At 32.5% G+C, this 21,243-nt stretch overlaps 1 protein-coding gene across 1 annotated transcript in view; it reads right to left on the bottom strand.

Moving 5' to 3' along the window:
- Nucleotides 1-11,836: 11,836 nt before the first annotated feature.
- Nucleotides 11,837-21,243, bottom strand: part of LOC136024699 (chitin deacetylase 7-like) — a 43,162-nt gene continuing 33,755 nt past the window's right edge. Inside the window, exon 5 of the mRNA XM_065700116.1 lies at nucleotides 11,837-11,898. Within this exon, the coding sequence (XP_065556188.1) occupies nucleotides 11,837-11,898 (62 nt within the window). The remainder of the gene's footprint in view (nucleotides 11,899-21,243) is intronic.

The raw sequence follows: 21,243 nt of genomic DNA, 5'->3' as shown, positions 1-21,243 counted from the left end.
CCATTCCGAAGAAAGGGAAAAATGAAATCAAATGCTCGTCTTTCCGCCCCATTACAGTCGCCATATCTTTATGTAAACTATTCGAGCTTCTATTCATTAGTGAACTGGAAACTAAATTTGCCTCCCCGGCCTCATGAAAAATTGATCCCCGTTTTGAAGGGTGCCCGCCAGGGAGCTGTCTCCTCCCATCATTTGTTCAATAATTATGTTCTTCAAGCACAAGATAAATGCCCAACCTCATGCATTCTTTCCTCTATAGACACCTCCTTAGTATGCTACGCCGACGATGTCTTGAACTTAAGTAGAACATTGCAAAAAGCTTCTGATATTTTTGAAACGCTTAAAACCGAATATCTAAAACTTGGCCTCAGTTTTAACACTGAGAAAACCGAGATAGTTCTCTTCAATTTGCAAAAAACACCGCACGTGCCTTCACTGCTTTTTGGTGAAAATCTCGTGAATACTGCTGACCACATAAATTACCTCGGAGTCCCTATTGGCTCGTCTCTAAGGCATACACGTCTTCTACTGATCAAACACCTCAATCAACAAATCTCCGGCTCGTATGCTTCCATAGTCTCTGCTAAATTCCGTTTTAGCCGCCCCCTCCTTGCCAGCCTATATAACGCTACTGTTTTACCTCATATTCTGTACCTGGCACCATTTTAGAAACTATTCTTGAAATCTGAATTGTCTAAAATCCGTGCGCTTTTCTTTCCGTTTTTCTAAATACCTCCTACGTTTTCCTCCCTGGTACAGAAACTCAATCCTCATTAAAAAGTATCACATAACCGACCCTCATATTGCAGTTGAAAATGTAATCAAAAGACACATTATTAAAATAGTAGATCACGATTGGTATAATCTCCTTTACAATAGATCTGTTTTCGTTTTATTCATTTTAGTGCTATTTTGTTTGCCTTTTTATTAGTTGAGTCTCTTTCTAGTTATGTCTCTTCTGATATGTTCTTATATATTTTCTTATATTTATATGTTCGTACTCCGTCTTTTTCATTTCGTATGATTGACGGGTTTTCAAATAAATAAATAAATAAAAATAAATAAATATCCAACTCCTTAAGTGTTACAGGACATTGCCCCTTTAAACAATAAAAATACACTTTAGAACACACTGCACTCTCCCCATCCCAATTAATTGCCAAATCATCCAAATATATCTTACTACCATCATCTCTAAGGGTTTTATGTCGTTTGACATGAATTGAATACTTGAAGCACCCTAAGTCCGTTTCGAAAGAAAGGTGTTGTACACCCCTACAACCCCTTAATTCTGTGTTATATTTTCTAAAGTTCTTCTTCCCCTTCCCAGCTCTTAAAACAAATTCCCCTTTAAGTTATGTAACATTTGCGTCTAAATTTTCCATACGCAAAACTACTGACCCACTTCCATTTTTATTATGACTTTCCACCCAATTAAAAATACTTCCCGCCCAATCTAAGAAACTGCCCTCAAAGCTATGTAAATCCTGCTGAAGCGTCCACTTCTCTGTTTTCAGGTATTGCGAGCAGACGTCACTCTTCTTTTCAGTAATTTTTTTGTGCTATCGATGCTTTTATGCTATCCCTTTCTCCAGCCCCCCAAATATATTTTTCAAGAATTGCCTAAATTTTGCTAACATAGGAGTGTACTATGTCTGCTTGACCGGTGTGAACACTGCCACTTTTAAGATTGTTGAATGGGTCTCCAAAATCACCTCTAAAAATATAAATATTGCGCAAAGTGGAGTTTGCAAAATGAAACTCTGGTAAAACAGGGAGTGAGTCGGAACCACTTTGTCCTAGCTCATCCGTATCATTATGACTGCGACAAGCAGTCGCCTGTTCCTCTAGCACCCTCTTAACCTCGCTAGGTGGCACTTGTTCTAACAGATTATCTAAGAAATCCACACTAAGGCAGAGATCCTTCACGAAACTATATACATCAAAATTTAGGGAAAGTATACTATTAAGGCTCACTCCCACACTATAGTTTCCCTCACTTTTACTTTCTACTGGAGCCATAAACTGATTGTCAAGAAATTTCATGTGGTGGTTACAATACATTCTTGATGTACACCCCTAGTGTTTGTGGTAAAGCCGGTATGTTAACCTAGAAAATAATAAGAGCTTGTTAAATCATCCTACAAGCCCCCTTGATTTCATCCTGGGAAAGAATTTAGTTAGGCTGAAAGATAATTTATTAGCCTGAAACTTTATTGAGAGGGCAATGTGATCCTTTGAATGTATTGAGACCACGCTACAGCCTAAAGGTCTAACGATCGGAAATTATTCCATGCAAGGCCCCCCAAACTGACTCTTCAGATGTGTTGAGACCACACTACCACCTAAAAGCTTAGCAGCCATAGACGGACCCCCAAATTGATCCTACGGCTCTGTAGACCCCACACTACGAGTTATAAATTTAAGACCAGAAATTACCACACAAATTTTGGTATGTTGACCCCCTCTATAAGTTTCAGGTATTATAATGATTTAAAGAGTTTTAAAAAGTTACGGAGGAGATACTAACAACCATTGGGTGCAGCTTACTCACAAAATAAATCTATCAGCAGATCGTTGATATAAGCTGGCATTTCTAGTACAGCGTGAATTTTTTTTATTCCCTTGAAGTATTTATGAATTTAAGCTTTGACAAGAGTATATATCATGCTGAAAAAGAGTGTTAATCTAAGAATTCTTAAATCCTCCTTTTTTAGAGACAACAGTAAACCGCCAAGTTTTCAACACTAGAATGTATTGTTTTTAGAATCATAAAGCTCTCAGTTATTCGCTCTTTTATTAGCCCAAAAGGATTGTCTTATTTTTAGTTATTTTTCTCTAAGGAGGGCCAAAGGGTTCGCCAATCTCCTCCTCAGAGCTATTGGCAGGGCCCCTATTGCAAACTAAAAATATTATGTAATTAATCTAAAGAGCCTTGGGTCCTCAAAGCCTTCAAAACTAACTAGTGACACTCTCAATAGCCCCTTCGTTGACCTGATAAGAATGCAAGGATAAGAAGCATATTTTTAGGATTGGGCAATGCCCTTCTTCCCCTCTTATAGACATTGGACTTGGCCCCTGAAATGCTGCTTATTTTCCCTTTGATTACCTCTAAAAGAAAGGATTAATTGTGCTGGCAAAACATTACATTTTTACCACTAACAAATAGGTTTTTTAAAAATATATATGATTTTACTTCCATTTAGCCTGGTATTATTGGTATCCATTTTGAGCATGAGGACTGCAGACGGTAGACTCTCCACATATTGGGTTAAGAGGGGATCAGAAGGCCCCACATTATGAGTCTGCAGGGGGAGCGCAGGTTTTGAAGCGTAGGCATTCTTGCGATCTATCATACGGAGGGCAGAAGGGACTACATCATTGCCATTTAGGGTGGAGGTGGTTACATATTTCCTGCTTTTCTGGAAGGCAACGGAAGGACTAGCATTCTTGACCTCTAGTGGGACTGAACCCTCCCTGATTTTTATAATCTTCTGATTCTTTGCCCGAGGTGGGCATTGGTCTGTTTTTTTCTTAAAATATATTCAATTTTAGTTTTCCATAAAGTGAAAAATACATCTTATTTTATCATTTATTAGAACTAGACTTCATAAAAAAGACATATATGGTCAACAACAGATTTTGCTTTTTTTAGCCTTCGGAAATAACTCATTACTAAGAGGACTATGCAAAAAATAAGATATTTAACAGAAAAATTTGAATTAGCCAGTATCACACACCGTAAAAATTTTCTTTGGTGTTTTTATTCTTTTTATAATATAGTAAAAAGATAAAATTATTCACATTTGAGCCACAAATGTTTTTTACGAGTCTGTTTAAATATAATAGAAGAAAATTCCACAAAAGAATAAATCACCCCCCTTGCCCCTGTGCCTGCTATCTTTTTCCCTCGTTTATCATCGTCAAATCCTTATCTGCTCTCAAGCTTAGATTGACCAATTTATATGCAAATTTTTAAGATTAGAAATAGTTTTTACCCCTTGCGAGGATAAAAGATACATTTTCAAAGAAAAGTATTAAAAAGGTTAAAAAAATTTAGCATTATTCATCCGTCCGAAAATTTGAGTGCTTCAATTGCAGGTCAAAAATTCAAGATCTAGATCAAAGTGCAGCAATCATCTATACAGAGGATATCGATTGGAACCATACAGGGTATCTATTGGAACCAATTACAGGGTATCGATTGGAACCGAGGACATTGATTTACTTTTATATCCTTAAAGAGCTATAAAATAAGCCTTGTATATGCCTCAAAATAATCTCCTATTATAGCTCTGTAGACCCGCCACATTTTCCAAAAATATCTTCTTTCCAAGATGGCAAAAAGTGGCTAAACTAGAATTTGGAGGGGGTCTTTTAGGCAAATGTTATGTGAAATATGTATAATAATAGGGGATATTTTAGAGGAAAAAATGCTAGACAATCACTAAATTTTATTCTTTAACCTAGGGTTGCATCTGACCTTATGAAGGGGGAGGGGTGTCACATAATGATTCATGACTGTATCCAAATTTATCCTGTGTTACTTATTTTTATTTAGTATAAAAAAAGAATAATGTCACTCCTTTAATTGAAAAATTTTATTTTCCGAGCATTTCACGTAAAGATTTAACTAAAACCCATCTAATTCTGGGGATGAAAGCTGTCGAAAGTGATCCATATTCATTAACTATTGATAGTTGGTATTTCCTATGTGGAAGGGATCCCTACCCAATTAAGTAACGCTAGGGTGGACTTCAGCCGTGCATGATGATCAAGCTTGACGTCAAATACCTCTTGATTCCCTTACCGACTACTTCTGACAGTGCAAAAATGTGAGTTTTGCATTAATACATATTTTACCTTTTTATTATATTACCTATAGAACTAATCTATGCGGGAGGGGGTTTGGGGTTTTTCCATTATAGAGAGTTATAGTAGTTATATTGAGTATGCATTATTTTGGGGTGGGGGAGGGGGTATATAGATGGAGAGGCTCCCCAGCATTTAAGCACAAATTCAATTTTCTTAAATTTCTGGGGGCTTCAATTTAGAAAATATTAATGTTTCACTTTTAAAATCACATCCAAGATTAACAGAGAAGTTCGTTCAAAAACCATTTTTATACCCCCTGTTGACAAAGGGAATTATTCGGCTCCCTTTAGAATAATAGCGAATCACGTGACGTTTCTGTTTTCCTGGGAATAGCGGGATACCTTATGTTTAACTAACAAAACTTTGTTTTATGAAATCAATGGATGTCTATAACGCTTCTACGCATAGAAAATGACAGCAAAAATCCCTTGTTTGCTGATACAGAATGGCTGTAAAGCCTGAATATATTAGGTAATGTAAGAACTATGCTCTTACTTGAGGGAATCCATAAGGGGTTTTTCGGTCCTTGCAGGTTTTTTAAGTACTCTCCATTATGTAAACCCCATAGTCTATCTCTATAACATAAAAACCAAAGAAGTCGTGATTTGGCAAGACCCTGAGGGTTTTTTAAACACTCTCTATTAGGTAACGAGAATCAAATTACTTAATTAACACGTGCATCTCTTAGTAAACCTTCTTTATTACATAAAATTCACCTGGGCCTTGAAATTGTTTAAAAAAGAAAAGTGTCGGGGCTGGGATTCGAAGGGATAGGGCACCTTGCAAAGTGCCTATAGTGTCACTACTGAAGTTAAAAGGAACTACTAAAGTTATGCAGAACTAACCAATAGAAAATATTTATATTCTAGTGCTACTGCTTCTGCTCATACTACTGCTAATGCTACTGTTATTACTACTTCTTCCACTACTACTGTCACTAAAGCTAAGGCTACTACTATTAGCCCCCAAGCCTGCTCAAAATTAAATGAAAAAACAATTTTTTTTAACTGAAACTAAGGAGCGACATTAAAGCTTAAAACAAACAGAAATTACTCCGTATATGATAGGGACTGCTCCCTCCTCAACGCCCCGCTCTTTCTCTCAACTTTACTTTTTAAATCAGTAAAACATTTTAGCGTAAAGAGCGGGGAGTTGAAGAGGGAACAGCAAAATTTGCATATTAATTTTTTTGGCTAAATGGCTTTCTCATAGTTTTGATCGGAAGGTTTTTGAGAAAAAAAGCAGCGGGGGAGTAGGCCTAGTTACCCATCGATTTCTTGGTTACTTAAAAAGGCAACTAGAACTTTTAATTTTCCGAACTTTTTTATTTGTAAAAATAAACGTAACTTACGAATTAACTTACGTAGCAAACTTCCTAATTCGTATTTTTTTATTACGTATATGAGGGGTTTCGCTACCTCGTCAATACCTCGCTTTTTAAACTAAAGCTTAAATTTTGTCCCAATTCCTTAAGAATTACCCCTGAATAAAAAAGGCCGTAGAATAGATAGTTGAAATTAATAAAATTACTTTAGCGTAAAGAGCAAGGCATTAGGAGGAGGTGAATCTCTCATATGCGTAATAATCTCTGTTCGTTTCAAGTTTTAATGCTGCTCCTTACTTTTAGCTGAAGAAACTTTTTTATATTTATTTCTTTATTGCTCTTTAAAAAATGCTAAAGAATCGTACACCTCCTTCATGGAAATTCTCTTCCCCCATGACAAATTCCTCCATGGAAAGTTCTCCCCTCATAACCCCCTCCCCTTAAATCTATTCCCCCAAACCAAAATAATCCCCCTGAAAGTGTCTTTACACTTCCCAATAACCATTACTATGTGTAAACACTGGTCAAAATTTGTAACGCACCGCCTCCCTCTCCTCCCCTACGGGTACTGGGGGGAAGTAAGTCGTCTCCAAAGACATATTTCTCAGGCTTTTTCACTTTGCTAAATAAAATGGCTATCTCAGAATTTTGATCCGATGACTTCGGGAAAAAATGAGTGTGGGAGGGGGAGAGGTGCCCTCCAATTTTTCGGTCACTTAAAAAGGGCATTAAAACTTTTTACTTCCATTAGAATGGGCCCTCTCATGAAATTCTAGGACCGTTTGGTCGATACGATCACCCCTGGAAAAAACAAACAACAAAAAAACAAACAAATTAAACATGCATCCGTGATCTGTCTTGTGGCAAAAAATACAAAATTCCACATTTTCGTAGATAAGAGCTTGAAACTTCTACTGTCAGGTTCTCTGATACGCTGAATCTTGTGGTGTGATTTTCGTGAAGATACTATGACTTTTAATGGGTGTTTCAGTTTCCTGCTATTTTCTAAAACTAAGGCAAATTCTCTCAGGCTCGTAACTTTTAATGAGTAAAAATAAACTTGATGAAACTTATATATTTAAAATCAGCATTAAAATGCAATTCTTTTATGTAACTACTGATATCAAAATTCCGTTTTTTATAGTTTCTGTTACTACTGAGCCGGGTCGCTCTTTACTACAGTTCGTTACCACGAACTTTTTGATGAGAACATAGTTTTCATTCTACTGAAAAAGAAATAAATTATAAATGTTTTTAGTTTCTTGTCTTCAACAAATAAAAATTACAAAAACTTTAAGGAATAAGTGTCAGTATATTTATATTAAACTGACAATCTTTGTTAATTTGTTTGTTTTTATTTGTTTTTTTTTTTCAGTTAAGTGCACATTATGTTTTAGTCTTAAAAAGGCATGGGGTCTGTCAGCCCTACTCATGTTAAGTTTTGCTCTTCTTGAGGTTGATTTGGTTATTTATTTTAATTCCTGTTTAGTTTTGGTTTTATTTATTTATTGATGGTCAATTGTTGTAGTTTTACGCTAAGAAGAATATTTGACTTATTTACTGCTCATTTTTGTTTTAATGGAGTTCTATACTTTTCCTTGAAAAACTCGCTTTGTGGAAAAGGTTTTTTGAATTAATCTCAAATAGTAAGATGTACGAAATAATGTGGCTCAATCCCACTGTCTAAGCATTCAATGACAGGAACGATGAGATGGCTGGAACATGTTCAGCGAATAAAGTATGACAGATTGTCAAAGATTGTCCTTGTTGGCCAACCGCGTATGGCCAAACAAAAAGTGGGTGAATAGACTGGAATGGAGAAGTAGGAGCATGTGTAGCTGTGTTGACCTCAGGTGGTTTTGCACTGCAGTGATTAGTAAGTATTAGTAATAGTGGCATTAGTAATTCTGTTTTGTTTCTTCTTTTTTGCTTAGTTTGTTTTCGATTTTTTAATTCGTAATATAAAACCTTTCCGCCTAGCTGTGCCGGGGCCTGGCGTTGCTGTGGTTAGAAGAATTATGAAAAAGAAATTGATAAAACCACATTCACCACCAAAAGACGTAGAAATCGGGCATACAGTAACCGAAATACTAAGTAACCAAACTACAAAGCTGAAACTTTACAAAGCGCTACTTCTAATTTAAGGTCCATTTTCTTAAACCGAGTGCAAACAGCATGACATGATTAATTTTCAACGGTTGGAAAAGACATTTCATTTGAACAGGAAGTAAAGCTTTTGCTCAACAATGTCCAACACTAGCAAATGTGACAAGATGCGTCCAAAAAGCTAAAGCAAAGGCCGTGGAAAAAAAATTTAAGGGGTTGCTTAGTGATAATGAAGTTTAAATAAATGTAATTAAAAAAAAAGTGAAAATAGGAATCGCAACAGCTAAAGCAAAAGACATGGAAAAAACAACAGCAAGAATCACATTGAATTGCAAACAAGAATTTAGTACAGCAATCTGTGGTTAGAAACTGGAAAAGACATTTTTTGGTCCATGAAGTCTTATGAAATTATATATGATGATGCATGAACCTAAACAGTGAGGGCAAAAGGCATGAAAAAAAATACTTAAAGTAACGACTTTTGGGTATAATCGAGACTCTCACTTCTCCTGCCCACCGCGTCCACTCCAAGAAGTGTCACCTTCCGCCAATCAAATCAGAAAGATTTAGGTTCTCAATCCGATACCAGATTCCTCATATTGTAAATAAACTTAACTTAGTAGATATGTCCTAAAGTTCCATGAGTCAATTTTCTTTGAAAAAACATATTTCAAAAAGATTTCTTTGCCTGGATGTCGGGATTGATTATTAATAGATTTAGTATGTATTTTGTTGTGGTGTTCTCGTGCTGGGGTGGCCTCCTCTGTTAACTCCTACCTTGTATGTTGTTATTTTTGTTTGTTCTTTGTTTGTTTGTTTATTTGTTTTTTTGTGGAATTATTAGTATGACGAGACGTTGTGTTTTTTTTATGCACTTGTACTGCCCAAGCCTGACAAGCTCTGCTCTCTGTTGAGGCATAATATAGTTTTTGTATATTTTTTAATTTGATTTAATAAACATTGATTGGAGTTGATTGAACGACGAATGAAAATGAACAAAAAAAAATCTACGGTCGGAAGACAAGTGACAGTTATGATAAAAACGAATCGTAAAGGAAGTTTCTGCTTAGAAGAGAAACAACAGTGAAAATCACAACGAATCCTGGGACGGTACAAATCATATTAAATGCATGACTCAGTGAAGGATTAAGAGGAAGAAGGAATTGAATTTACACCATAATTTCTTAGTTTAATTGAAATTGCTGATTCAACACCTTGTGACTAAAAACTAAACAGTATCGCGATGATTATGACAAATCCACTTATCCTAAATTTTGGAGAGAAAAAAAATATATGAGTGGCGTCATATTTATGATACCCAGAAGAAAACAAAACCTATAAATGGATGATTCCTTCATGAATTAACAGGAAGAAGAAATTCAATTAATTCTAGACTTTCTTAACTCAATTGTTATGCTTATTTGACACCTCATGACTTTAAGAATAACGAATATATAAACTCCCTTTAAACAAACATCCGTGTACTTATCTAAAACATCTTGTTGTTAGAATTGTATCTCTTTTTGTAAAATCTGTATGCAGGGTGTTTGTATCAAGCCTAACCTGAGGCTATGACTTCAGGTTACCGTGGTTCAGGAACCATGTACCACGGTTCAGGACAGGAGAGTTCATGTTTTAGAGAGTTGAACCTGATCCCTTTTGTTTTATTCTCATTGATTTGCAGTTCATATGCGTCAAACTGACCGACAAAGGTTGATTTAAGGTTACGACTGAATTGTGGAACGATCTAGTGCTTGTCTAATAGGTTTTTAGCAGGATGGATAGGTCATCAAAGTATTTAAAACGATTTTCAAATCCAAAAAGCAAGTTTTTTAGGGAAGGGGGGCTGACTCTAGGCTTTTCATTGTAATCTAAGAGTTTGCTTTGGGGTTGAGCTGAATGAAGATTGAGTTCAATAGGGATGGTGTTGCATTGGGTTGACGTAAATTAGGGTTGGGCTAAACTATGGTTGAATTGGATAGGAGTTGAGCTGCATGGGGTATGAGTTAAATGACGGTTTAACTGCATGGGGGTTGATATTTCTTGATATTCAGATGAGTTAGGTTGAGCTGCATGGGGATGGATTGAACGGTGATTGAATTACATTAGACTTGGTATGCACAAGGCTGGAGTTGAACGGGTTATAACTAAATGGGATTGAGTTGACTAGGATTTAGTTGCAAAGAAATCCCAAAAATGTGATCTGATCCCACTTTTCAGGGCTATAATTAAGTCACGTTAAGATGGCTAGAAATTTCTTAGCTAATGAAGGATTGTAAATTACCCAACATTGTGTTTTTAGGCCATCTATCTGGATTGTGACAAAAACTAGTAATTCCTAAATAGGATGGAAGTCATAAAAAATTTAACAGAAATTAGAACTTTATTAGAGGAAGTAAATAGTGAAGCTTTGAATATGTTGGAGTGTAGAAGGGGTTTGTGTAAGCGGAAAGGCCTAAGGTGGCTCGGTGCTGCAACAAGTCGCTAGTAGTCGCAGTAGTAGTATCTGAATATTCTTTGAGTTAGTTGTAAAGTTACTTTGATCCTTGAATACCAATCTTTGAAAGAAAATATCAACTGTTCGAAAAAATTTCTATACCTTTCAGTTTTCTAGTCTTTTTCTGATGCATATCAAGGGAAATAATTCTATGCGAAAGTGCAGACTTAAAACTTTAACTATCAATCATAAGTATTTTGTTTGAAATGTTTAATTTTAAAAAAATCTTAAATATTGCTTATTTACTGAAATACATTTAATTAAAACTAAAAATGAACTCGTTTAATTAAAAGCAATGACAAATCATTCAGTATTATATTTTTACAAAAAAAGAAAAAGAAATTGTTCCTAGAACAACACCACTTAAATTTTTTAAACTGCTTGCAATTTAATCTTTCTCTAGCTGACAGTGAAATCCGCTGTTTCAAAAAATATAAAATCCCTTTTGAAGATCGAATTTTACTATAGAGTTTGTCAAGTTTTTTAAGGCATTCCATCTGTCACACAAACGGCAGTTGATAAGAAAGTTAAAAAAAAGTTAATAAAAAAAATTTTCAGTTCTTCAATAGTTGTTCTCTCTAATAGAAAATGTTACATAAAAATTTCTACTTTTTTCTTATAGGCTCCGTTTTATCCAGTGACATCACTATATTGGATGACTTTGAAAATTCTGATGAGTCTAAAAGGATATGGGATGAAAATGGTGATTGGTATCTTGCTAAAAATCTCGACATTACTCTTCCTGAAGGGAAAACTATGGTTTTAGCCTTTAGTGATTCAGGGCCTGAAAATATAGCGCAATATCTGTGCACAAATGAAATTTTCGAAGGAAATTTTGAAATTTCTTTGGAGATAGAAGCTCTTGTACAAAGTAGCTTAACTGACCCTGTGAATAGACTGTCTGTTGAGGCTAGGAACAATCTGAATGGTGGATTAGAAACACTTTATTTCTTTGAAACCACAGGAGCTGCTTGGAAAAACCTGACAGTGGAAAATATTTCTGCTTTGGAGTTTTCTGTAAGCTTTTACTTATGTTAAATAGAAAAATCTTTTCCGCAAAAAGCTTTTCTAAGGAAGTTAAAAGTGCAGTTGAAACCTACAATAAGCAGAAAAAAGTTATCTTTTTACGTCAAACTTAGAAATAACTTATAGCCGTAGCAATAAATTAATCAAAGTTAAAATAGACAGAATACCACTTCAAACTTAGACGAATAGAAATTATCAAAAATAACTTTGGGGCAGTTTTCATTTGAGCTTTACTGAGAACAAAGCTTACTTTGAACCACCATTTTATTTCATCAAAAAATTGAAAAAAAAAATTATAGAACTGATAAACATTTAGTGATTTTTTTAAATATAGAGTCAATCTAACCTTATTATTTTAATTGCTATGAACGTTTGTCTTTGATGGAAGGTATTATCAAAATGTTGCCTGGTACTATCAAAATTACGCATGCTTTTATAAAAGTGTTGATTGGTATTACCGAAATCTTACCTAGAATTATCTAAATCTTGCCTGGTATTATCAAAATCTTGCCATGTATAACATAAATTTGGACAGTATCACCGAAATTCTACCAAATACTACACAAATCTTGCTTTTTTAATCAGTATTTTGTCTGGTATTGTCAAAATCTTGTTTTTCATCATCAAAATATCGCTCGTATTTTACATGTCTTGCGTGATATTATCAAAATCTTGTCAGTTAATATCATAATATTGTCATGTATTATCAGAATCCCGCCTAATTCTATGAAAATCTGGCTTGTTATTATCAAAATCATTGATGATATTTTCAAAATCTAGTATGATGTTCTTTAAATCTGGCCAGGTACAACAAAAATTTTGCCTTTTAATATTGACATTTTGCCAAGATTGATCAAAAACGCTGCCGTATATTAAACAGTTTTTGTTCTTTTATTGTCAGAATATTACCGTTCACGTAAAAATCGTAAATAGTTTTGGCAAAATATTACCTGGTAATATCGGAATCTTCCCTAGTATTAAAAAATCTTGCCTGGTATTATCAAAGTTTTACCACGTATTTTGAAGGTCTTACCCGATACAGGTCTTACCCGTACTACCAAAACCATGCCTGGTAATATCAAATTCTAGCGTTGTTCTACCAAATCTTATTTGTTTTTATTAAAGTGTTGTTTGTTTTTATCAAATTTTGTCAAGCAGTATCGAACACTTGTTAGCTATTATCAAAATCTTGCCTGATATTACAAATATTAGCCGGATATTATTACAATACTACCTAGCATTCCCATAATCTAGCCTTGTATTATCCAAACATTGCCAAATATTATAAGAATCTTGTCTGTTACAGGTATGCAAAACAGGTGTGTCTTACACAAGACGTGAAAAAAACATAATTCGAAACGCACAAACAAGCAGCTAAAGTCTCTAACGGTATTATCTAGAACAGCTTTTCTATTCCTCCCATAAAATTCATTATGACCAAACACTTGTCGAAATAATGCTTGGTAAACTTGGTAAACTAGTAGAAGCTTCTAACTCCTTAATCTAACAGCCTATCTTTCGGGATTTAAACATTTCTTTGTTAACCCTAGAATACTAAACAAAGGAATACTAAACATATTTTCTTTGAAAGAAAATATCAACTGTTCGAAAAATATTTCTATACTTTTGAGTTTTCTAGTCTTTTTCGGATGCATATCAATCATGACTATTTTGTTTGAAATGTTTAATTAAAAAAAAATTATTGAAAAACGTTTATTTGTTGATTAACTTTAAATTAAAACTGAAAATGAACACGTTTATTCAATAGCAATGACAGATCATTCAGTATTATCTATATACTACCAAAACCTAGTTGGTGGGGCCGCTTCGCGCCCCCTAAAGCGCTCCCGCGCACGTAAGTCGTTACGCGCCATATTAGTTACGCGCCATTGTAGTTGTGTCCCTGTGTCACACCTATAAATATATATATATATATATATATATATATATATATATATATATATATATATATATATATATATATGTATATATATATATATATATATATATATATATATATATATATATATATATATATATATATATATATATATATATATATATATATATATATATATATATATATATATATATATATATATATATATATATATATATATATATATATATATATATATATATATATATATATGTTTTTAACTACGTAAAACTTACGAATATGCAACATTCTTTGCTGTCCCATTGCCTGTGCAATCAAATAGATTGTCAGGTTTACCGACTCTTGAACATACAATATATAATTGTCCATGGGAAAAACAATCAGTCTTCAGGTCTCATTATTCTAATGATTGCCCTTGGGCTTATATATATAAATATATATATATATATATATACATATATATATATATATATATATATATATATATATATATATATATATATATATATATATATATATATAAATAAATATATATATATATATATATATATATATATATATATATATATATATATATATATCATGAAAAGAGAAATCACCAATGCAACAGCACAAACACACACACAAAAAAAAGAGAGACAGAAGGAGAAAAGGAAGACTGTTTTCCTAAATTAGTGATTAATATAGACCAGCACTTGAATGAGGCCTTAACCCTACTCATCCATACAATCACATAGGTCAAACAGCATAGCCCCACACAATCAACCATAAAGAATAATCCATGGACAGGCAGTCATTTCGTCAATAAGTATAAGTCGTCATTTACCAAACAATAGAAAAAACAATATAGACAAATAATTCAGAGGCAACACCCAACATAAGGGCTCATCAGGAGAATACACTGGTCTATATAGGGTTTCGCCACTCTAAATTCTCTACCCAGCACAGTGTGCTGGGTAGAGCACACTGTATCACCCAAAATATATCCCTATGAAAGAAAAAAAACAGCAAATGTAAAACAACCAAGTAAAACCAAAACAAGCTTATCCTGTTAATATATCCCTCCCTTTAGCAACAATAGGTAAACTAAATATTATAAATTTTACCAAATCACAAATATTAACACATTGCAAAAAAACCTGAATGAACTAAACAATTATAGAATTCATCTTTACCATGTGGCTAATTTTTAAGAAATATTTAATATATATTAATATATAATATATAATATATATATATATATTAGTTACGCCATATTAGTTACGCACATATTATTATATTAATATATGATATATATATATATATATATATATATATATATATATATATATATATATATATATATATATATATATATATATATATATATATATACTATTGGGCAAATTATTTTTAATTATAATTTAATACTTAAAAGGTTAGATAGTGATATAAATTGGAAACCGGTTTGTAATTGTAAGCAACTTGCCCATTTGTAAATCCTACTTACAAACATGTTATAACAGGGGACTTGTCAATAATAAAGCAAGATGATCTTCAAATTATAGTGAAAAAAGGGGCTAATTTCCGTCTTTCTCATCATCTGAAACCATCGAGTGTTCTTGATGGCTTGGAAAATGATTTTGCTTTATTTATTGATATGTGGTGTAAGAAAGAGAATAAAAGTAAAGAGAGTTTTCAAAGTTGGAAGAATTTAATTATTAGTAGAATAAGAAATAAAATATATTATAATTTAAAAAATAGTAACAGTAAATCATTATTTTATAATGCGAAGATTAAACAAGCAATTGCTAATCTACAGAATGAATTTGTAATTGTGCCAGTGGATAAAGCTAATAATAATTTTGCCATAATTTGTCAGAGGCTGTATTGTGATATGTTAAAAAGGGAGTTATGCACAACTAATGTTTATGAAAAGGTAAATTTAGAGGATGAGAATTTAATTGACAAGACTGAAGAAATACTTTTTAAAAATTTTAACATTAAAAGAAATGACAATGATAAAAAGTTCCCTTTCCTATATTGGACTGTAAAATTTCATAAGAATCCCCCTAAACCACAGTTTATTGCTGGAGCAGCTAAATGTCCAACCCGCATTGCTGCTACTGACCTCTCTTTAATTTTAAAGGAAATTGTAAATAAACTTAAAACCTATTGTTCTGGTATTAAAAAATTTTCGAATTTTAATCCATATTGGAGTGTTAATAGATCACTGCAGGTGATATAGTCTTTAACAATGGTTTCAGCTAAAAGAATTGAGCCTTTCGATTTTGCGACAATGTATACTAATTTATCACGTAATGTAGTGTTAGATAATTTAAAAACTGTTATCAAGAAATCTTTCCTCTTATCTAGTAAAAGGTTCTTAAAAATAGACACTTATAATAAAAAAACTATATGGACAAATTGCTTTAATACCACAGTTAACTTGAGATGTTACAGCTTGGATATGATTTTTGAGTTTTTAGAATTTGTTTTATACAATACTTATATAAGATTTGGTGGTGATTTGTACAAGAATTCCCATGGGGGGGGGGGAATGCCAGCCTATTTATAGCTGACTTGTTTTTAAGTCAAATAGAATATAAATATATGAAGGATAAGAATAATCCAAATAATTTATAACATGTTTTGTCAAATAATAAAAGATATTTAGATGATATTTTGGTCTTAAATTGTAAGGATTTCAGTGATATTTCTAAAAATATATATCCATCAGAGCTTACTCTTGAACCTAGTCATGGCGCTGGTCATGAAGATCATTTCTTAGATTTAAATGTTAATATTTGTGATAATAATAAATTAGGTTTTAAAATGTATAATAAAACGGATGATTTTGATTTTGAAGTGATTAGTTTCCCATTCCCTGAAAGTAATATACACTCAAATATCACATATTCTGCGTTTTTCTCACAGTTACTTCGTTATGCAAGGATTTGTAGTAATTATATTGATTTTAAAAATAGGTGTAAAATCTTAAGCCAAAAATTGATATCAAGAGGTTTTTTGCAAATAAATTAACTTGGCAATTTAAAAAAAAAATTAGTTTTCATTATAACGAACTTTTTAATAAATATCAAAAGAATTATCTGGAAATACTTATAGAAATTTTCAACTAATTTCGGAGGTTTGACAAATGATGATGCAGCGCCATATATTTTGAATTGTGTTTCTAATAGAGCGGAATTTTTAAAAAAATAGTCACATGGTAAAGATGAATTCTATAATTGCTTAGTTCATTATTATTTTTTTTTGCAATGTGTTAATACTTGTGATTTGGTAAATTTTATCATATTTAGTTTACCTATTGTTGCTAAATAGAGGGATATATTAACAGGATAAGCTTGTTTTAGTGTTACTTGGTTGTTTTACATTTGCTGTTTTTTTTTCATAGGCATGTATTTTGGTGGTGATACCTGAGACGGGGATGCCATGGATATTCTGTGGTAGCCACAACACTTGGCTGGGTAGAAAATTTAAAGTGGTGAGACCCTATAGGCCAGTGAATTCTCCTGATGAGCCCTTTTGCTGGGTTGTTGCCTCTGAATTATTTGTCTTTATTATTTTTTTTATTGTTTGGTAAATGACGACTTACACTTATTGACGACATGACTCCCTGTCCATGGATTATTCTTATGGTTGACTGTGTTTGACTATGCTGTTTGACCTATGTGATTGTATGGATGAGTAGGGTTAAGGCCTCATTCAAATGCTGGTCTATATTAATCACTAATTTAGGAAAACAGTGTTCCTTTTCTCCTTCTGTCTCCTTTTTTTTATGTGTTTGTGCTGTTGCATTGGTGATTTCTCTTTTCATGATATTATTCCAGGTTGGATCCAGTTTTCTCCCGGACAGACCTTTACCCTGGTCCAGGTTTTTAACCTGATATTGTTAATTATTGGTGAGATGGCACTTATGCAAATTTCATGCTCTTTCATGTTGTTTTTTATGTATTTACTGACCTATTGACCTATTGACCTTGGCATATTTTTTGGACTTTGATTGTTGGATTTTGATTTGGATGTTGGTTTGTTTTGGATTTATTTTCAATAACTTTTAATGCAACAAAACACAAATATTAGCCCCGGAACTCGGAACGATTTTTTGAAAGTTAGTAAGTGTAAGAGTCGTTGTTTTCTTTGCCAAGATCATTTTATCCCACGGACTTTTGTTAAGAGTACATTGTATAATAAAAATTTTGCATGCAAGTTACGTGGTAATGTTAATTGTAGAACAACCAATGTAATTTACCTATTAGAATGTAATGAATGCTGCCTACAATATGTAGGGGAAACAACTAATAATATATATAAAAGATTTTTTGGACTCAAGACAACAGTTAATAATGAAAAAACTAATAACTATCTAGTTCAACATTGAAATAATGGTAAATGTTCCATATCAGATATAACTGTCACAATTTTAGAAAATCTAGAGTTAGAAAATTGAAATAAAGAAGAGAAGAATAATAGACTACGTAAACAGGAGGATTTCTGGATCCATACTCTTGGTACAGCTTATCCTTTTGGGCTAAATGATCGTGTAGCAAAATATGGTGACATGTCTCAGGTTGTTGTTAAATGTATTGATGGTTTTATGGACCATCCGTCTTTTACTTGTCCTACTAAACGTAAAAAACGATCGAGAGGACATATGAAAAATAATAGAAAAAATGAATTAGATTTACATATGCTTACTATAGATCTACGCCAGCTACTTGAATCTAGGGGTATGATTTCTGTAATAAAATGTCTTAAATGATTTATCCATGAGGAATTTAATCAAACTTTTCTGGATTGTTAAGAATAGTACAGCTCTTGAATATAATTTTAAAGAAATATGTGATACAATTCGCATTCTAACTAAAACGAAATTTATTTCAAAAAAAAAGTTTGATAAGATTGGTAATAAGGATAACAGATTATATTTACCTATTAGTTTTACTTGTAAGCAGATTGAAGATATTAATTTACCAGAAATTTTAAATCAGCGGCAATTGAAACATACCCTTCCAAGTAATTTGAATTATAATGATAGTCCAGTTTTAACTTATAAATTTTCAAAAACTATTGGGCAAAAAATTTTTAATTATAATTTAATACTTAAAAGATTAGATAGTGATATAAATTGGAAACCGGTTTGTAATTGTAAGCAACTTGGCCCATTTGTAATTCCTACTTACAAACATGTTATAACAGGGGACTTGTCAATAATAAAACAAGATGATCTTCAAATTATAATGAATAAAGGGGCTAATTTCCGTCTTTCTCATCATTTGAAACCATCGAGTATTTTTAATAGCTTGGAAAATGATTTTGATTTATTTATTGATAAGTGGTGTAAGAAAAAGAATAAAAGTAAAGAGAGTTTTCAAAGTTGGAAGAATTTAATTATTAGTAGAATAAGAAATAAAATATGTTCTAATTTGAAAAATAGTAACACTAAATCATTATTTTATATTGCGAAGATCAAACAAGCAATTGCTAATCTACAGAATGAATTTGTAATTGTGCCAGTGGATAAAGCTAATAATAATTTTGCCATAATTTGTCAAAAGCTGTATTGTGATATCTTAAAAAGGGAGTTATGCACAACTAATGTTTACGAAGAGGTAAATTTAGAGGATGAGAATTTAATTGACAAGACTATAGAAATACTTTTTAAAAATTCTAATATTAAAATAAATGACAATGATAAAAAGTTCAATTTTCTATATTGGACTGTAAAATTTCATAAGAATCCCCCTAAACCATGGTTTATTGCTGGAGCATCTAAATGTCCCACCCGCATTGCTGCTACTGACCTCTCTTTAATTTTAAAGGAAATTGTAAATAAACTTAAAACTTATTTTTCTGGTATTAAAAAGTTTTTAAATTTTAATCCATACTGGAGTGTTAATAATTCACTGCAGGTGATAGAGTCTTTAACAATGGTTTCAGCTAAAAGAATTGAGTCTTTTGATTTTGCGACAATGTATACTAATTTTTCACTGAATATAGTGTTAGATAATTTAAAAACTGTTATCAAGAAATCTTTCCTCTTATCTAGTAAAAGGTTCTTAAAAATAAAAATTTATAATAAAAAAACTATATGGACAAATTGCTTTAATACCACAGTTAACTTGAGATGTTACAGCTTGGATATGATTTTTGAGTTATTAGAATTTTTTTTATACAATACTTGTATAAGATTTGGTGGTGATTTGTACAAGCAAATTGTTGTAATTCCCATGGGGGGGGGGGGGGAATGCCAGCCCATTTATAGCTGACTTGTTTTTAAGTCAACTAGAATATAAATATATGATGGATAAGAATAATCCAAATAATTTAAAACATGTTTTGTCAAATAATAAAATATATTTAGATGATATTTTGGTCTTAAATTGTAAGGATTTCATTGATATTTCTAAAAATATATATCCATCAGAGCTTACTCTTGAACCTAGTCATGGCGCTGGTCATGAAGATCATTTATTAGATTTAAATGTTAATATTTGTGATAATAATAAATTAAGTTTTAAAATGTATAATAAAACGGATGCTTTTGATTTTGAAGTGATTAGTTTCCCATTCCCTGAGAGTAATTAAATAAAAAAAAACTAGTTTTTTTTAACTGAAATTTAGGAGCTACATTAAAACTTAAGACGAACAGAAATTACTCCGTATATGAAATGGGCTGTCCCCTCTGCAGTCCCTTGCTCTTTACGCTAAAGTTTGACCCTTTGCCACAATTCTACTTTTTAAAACAATTAAAAACTTTAGCGTAAAGAGTAGGGTTCTCTGATACGCTGAATCTGATGGTGTCATTTTCGTTAAGATCCTACGACTTTTAAGGGGTGTTTCCCCCTATTTTCCTAAATAAGGCAAATTTTCTCAGGCTCGTAACTTTTTTTTTATGTGTTTGTGCTGTTGCATTAGTGATTTCTCTTTTCATGATATATATATATATATATATATATATATATATATATATATATATATATATATATATATAAAAGTTGTCTGTGGATGTGTCTGTCAGGTGACGTCATGTTTGTGTTTTGACTGACGTCATGAAGTTAGTTGTCGTCATTTTTGTTATGACGCTGACGTCATTAAAGATATATAAGACATGCGTTCACGTAGAAATCTATTAATGTTTAACTTTAAAATGACTGATGAACTTACAATGGCAACAACCGAAGAAGATGCTCAAAGAGTCTATGCCAAAAAACTTGCTGCTGATAGAGAGGTACTGGTAAAACGTTTGTGATAAAACTGATTCTGGCATCAATTTGATCAAAAAATGATATAGCGTTGGCAATTGCGTCGTCCGGAATAGTCGCAACATTGCTGCCTGGTGGAAGAACTGCTCAATCCGCTTTGAAATTGCCTCTGAATTTGCATTCTACAGAAACTCCCACGTGCAATATTTCCAAATCATCTGGGATGGGTAAAGTATTGCAGCAATGCAAACTTATTATTTGGGATGAGTGCACAATGGCACACAAAAAAATCGCTCGAGGCTCTGGATCA

The sequence above is a fragment of the Artemia franciscana genome, chromosome 3, assembly GCF_032884065.1.
Source record: "Artemia franciscana chromosome 3, ASM3288406v1, whole genome shotgun sequence".
NCBI classification, from domain to species: domain Eukaryota; kingdom Metazoa; phylum Arthropoda; class Branchiopoda; order Anostraca; family Artemiidae; genus Artemia; species Artemia franciscana.
This window is presented reverse-complemented; position numbering and strand designations above follow the sequence as displayed.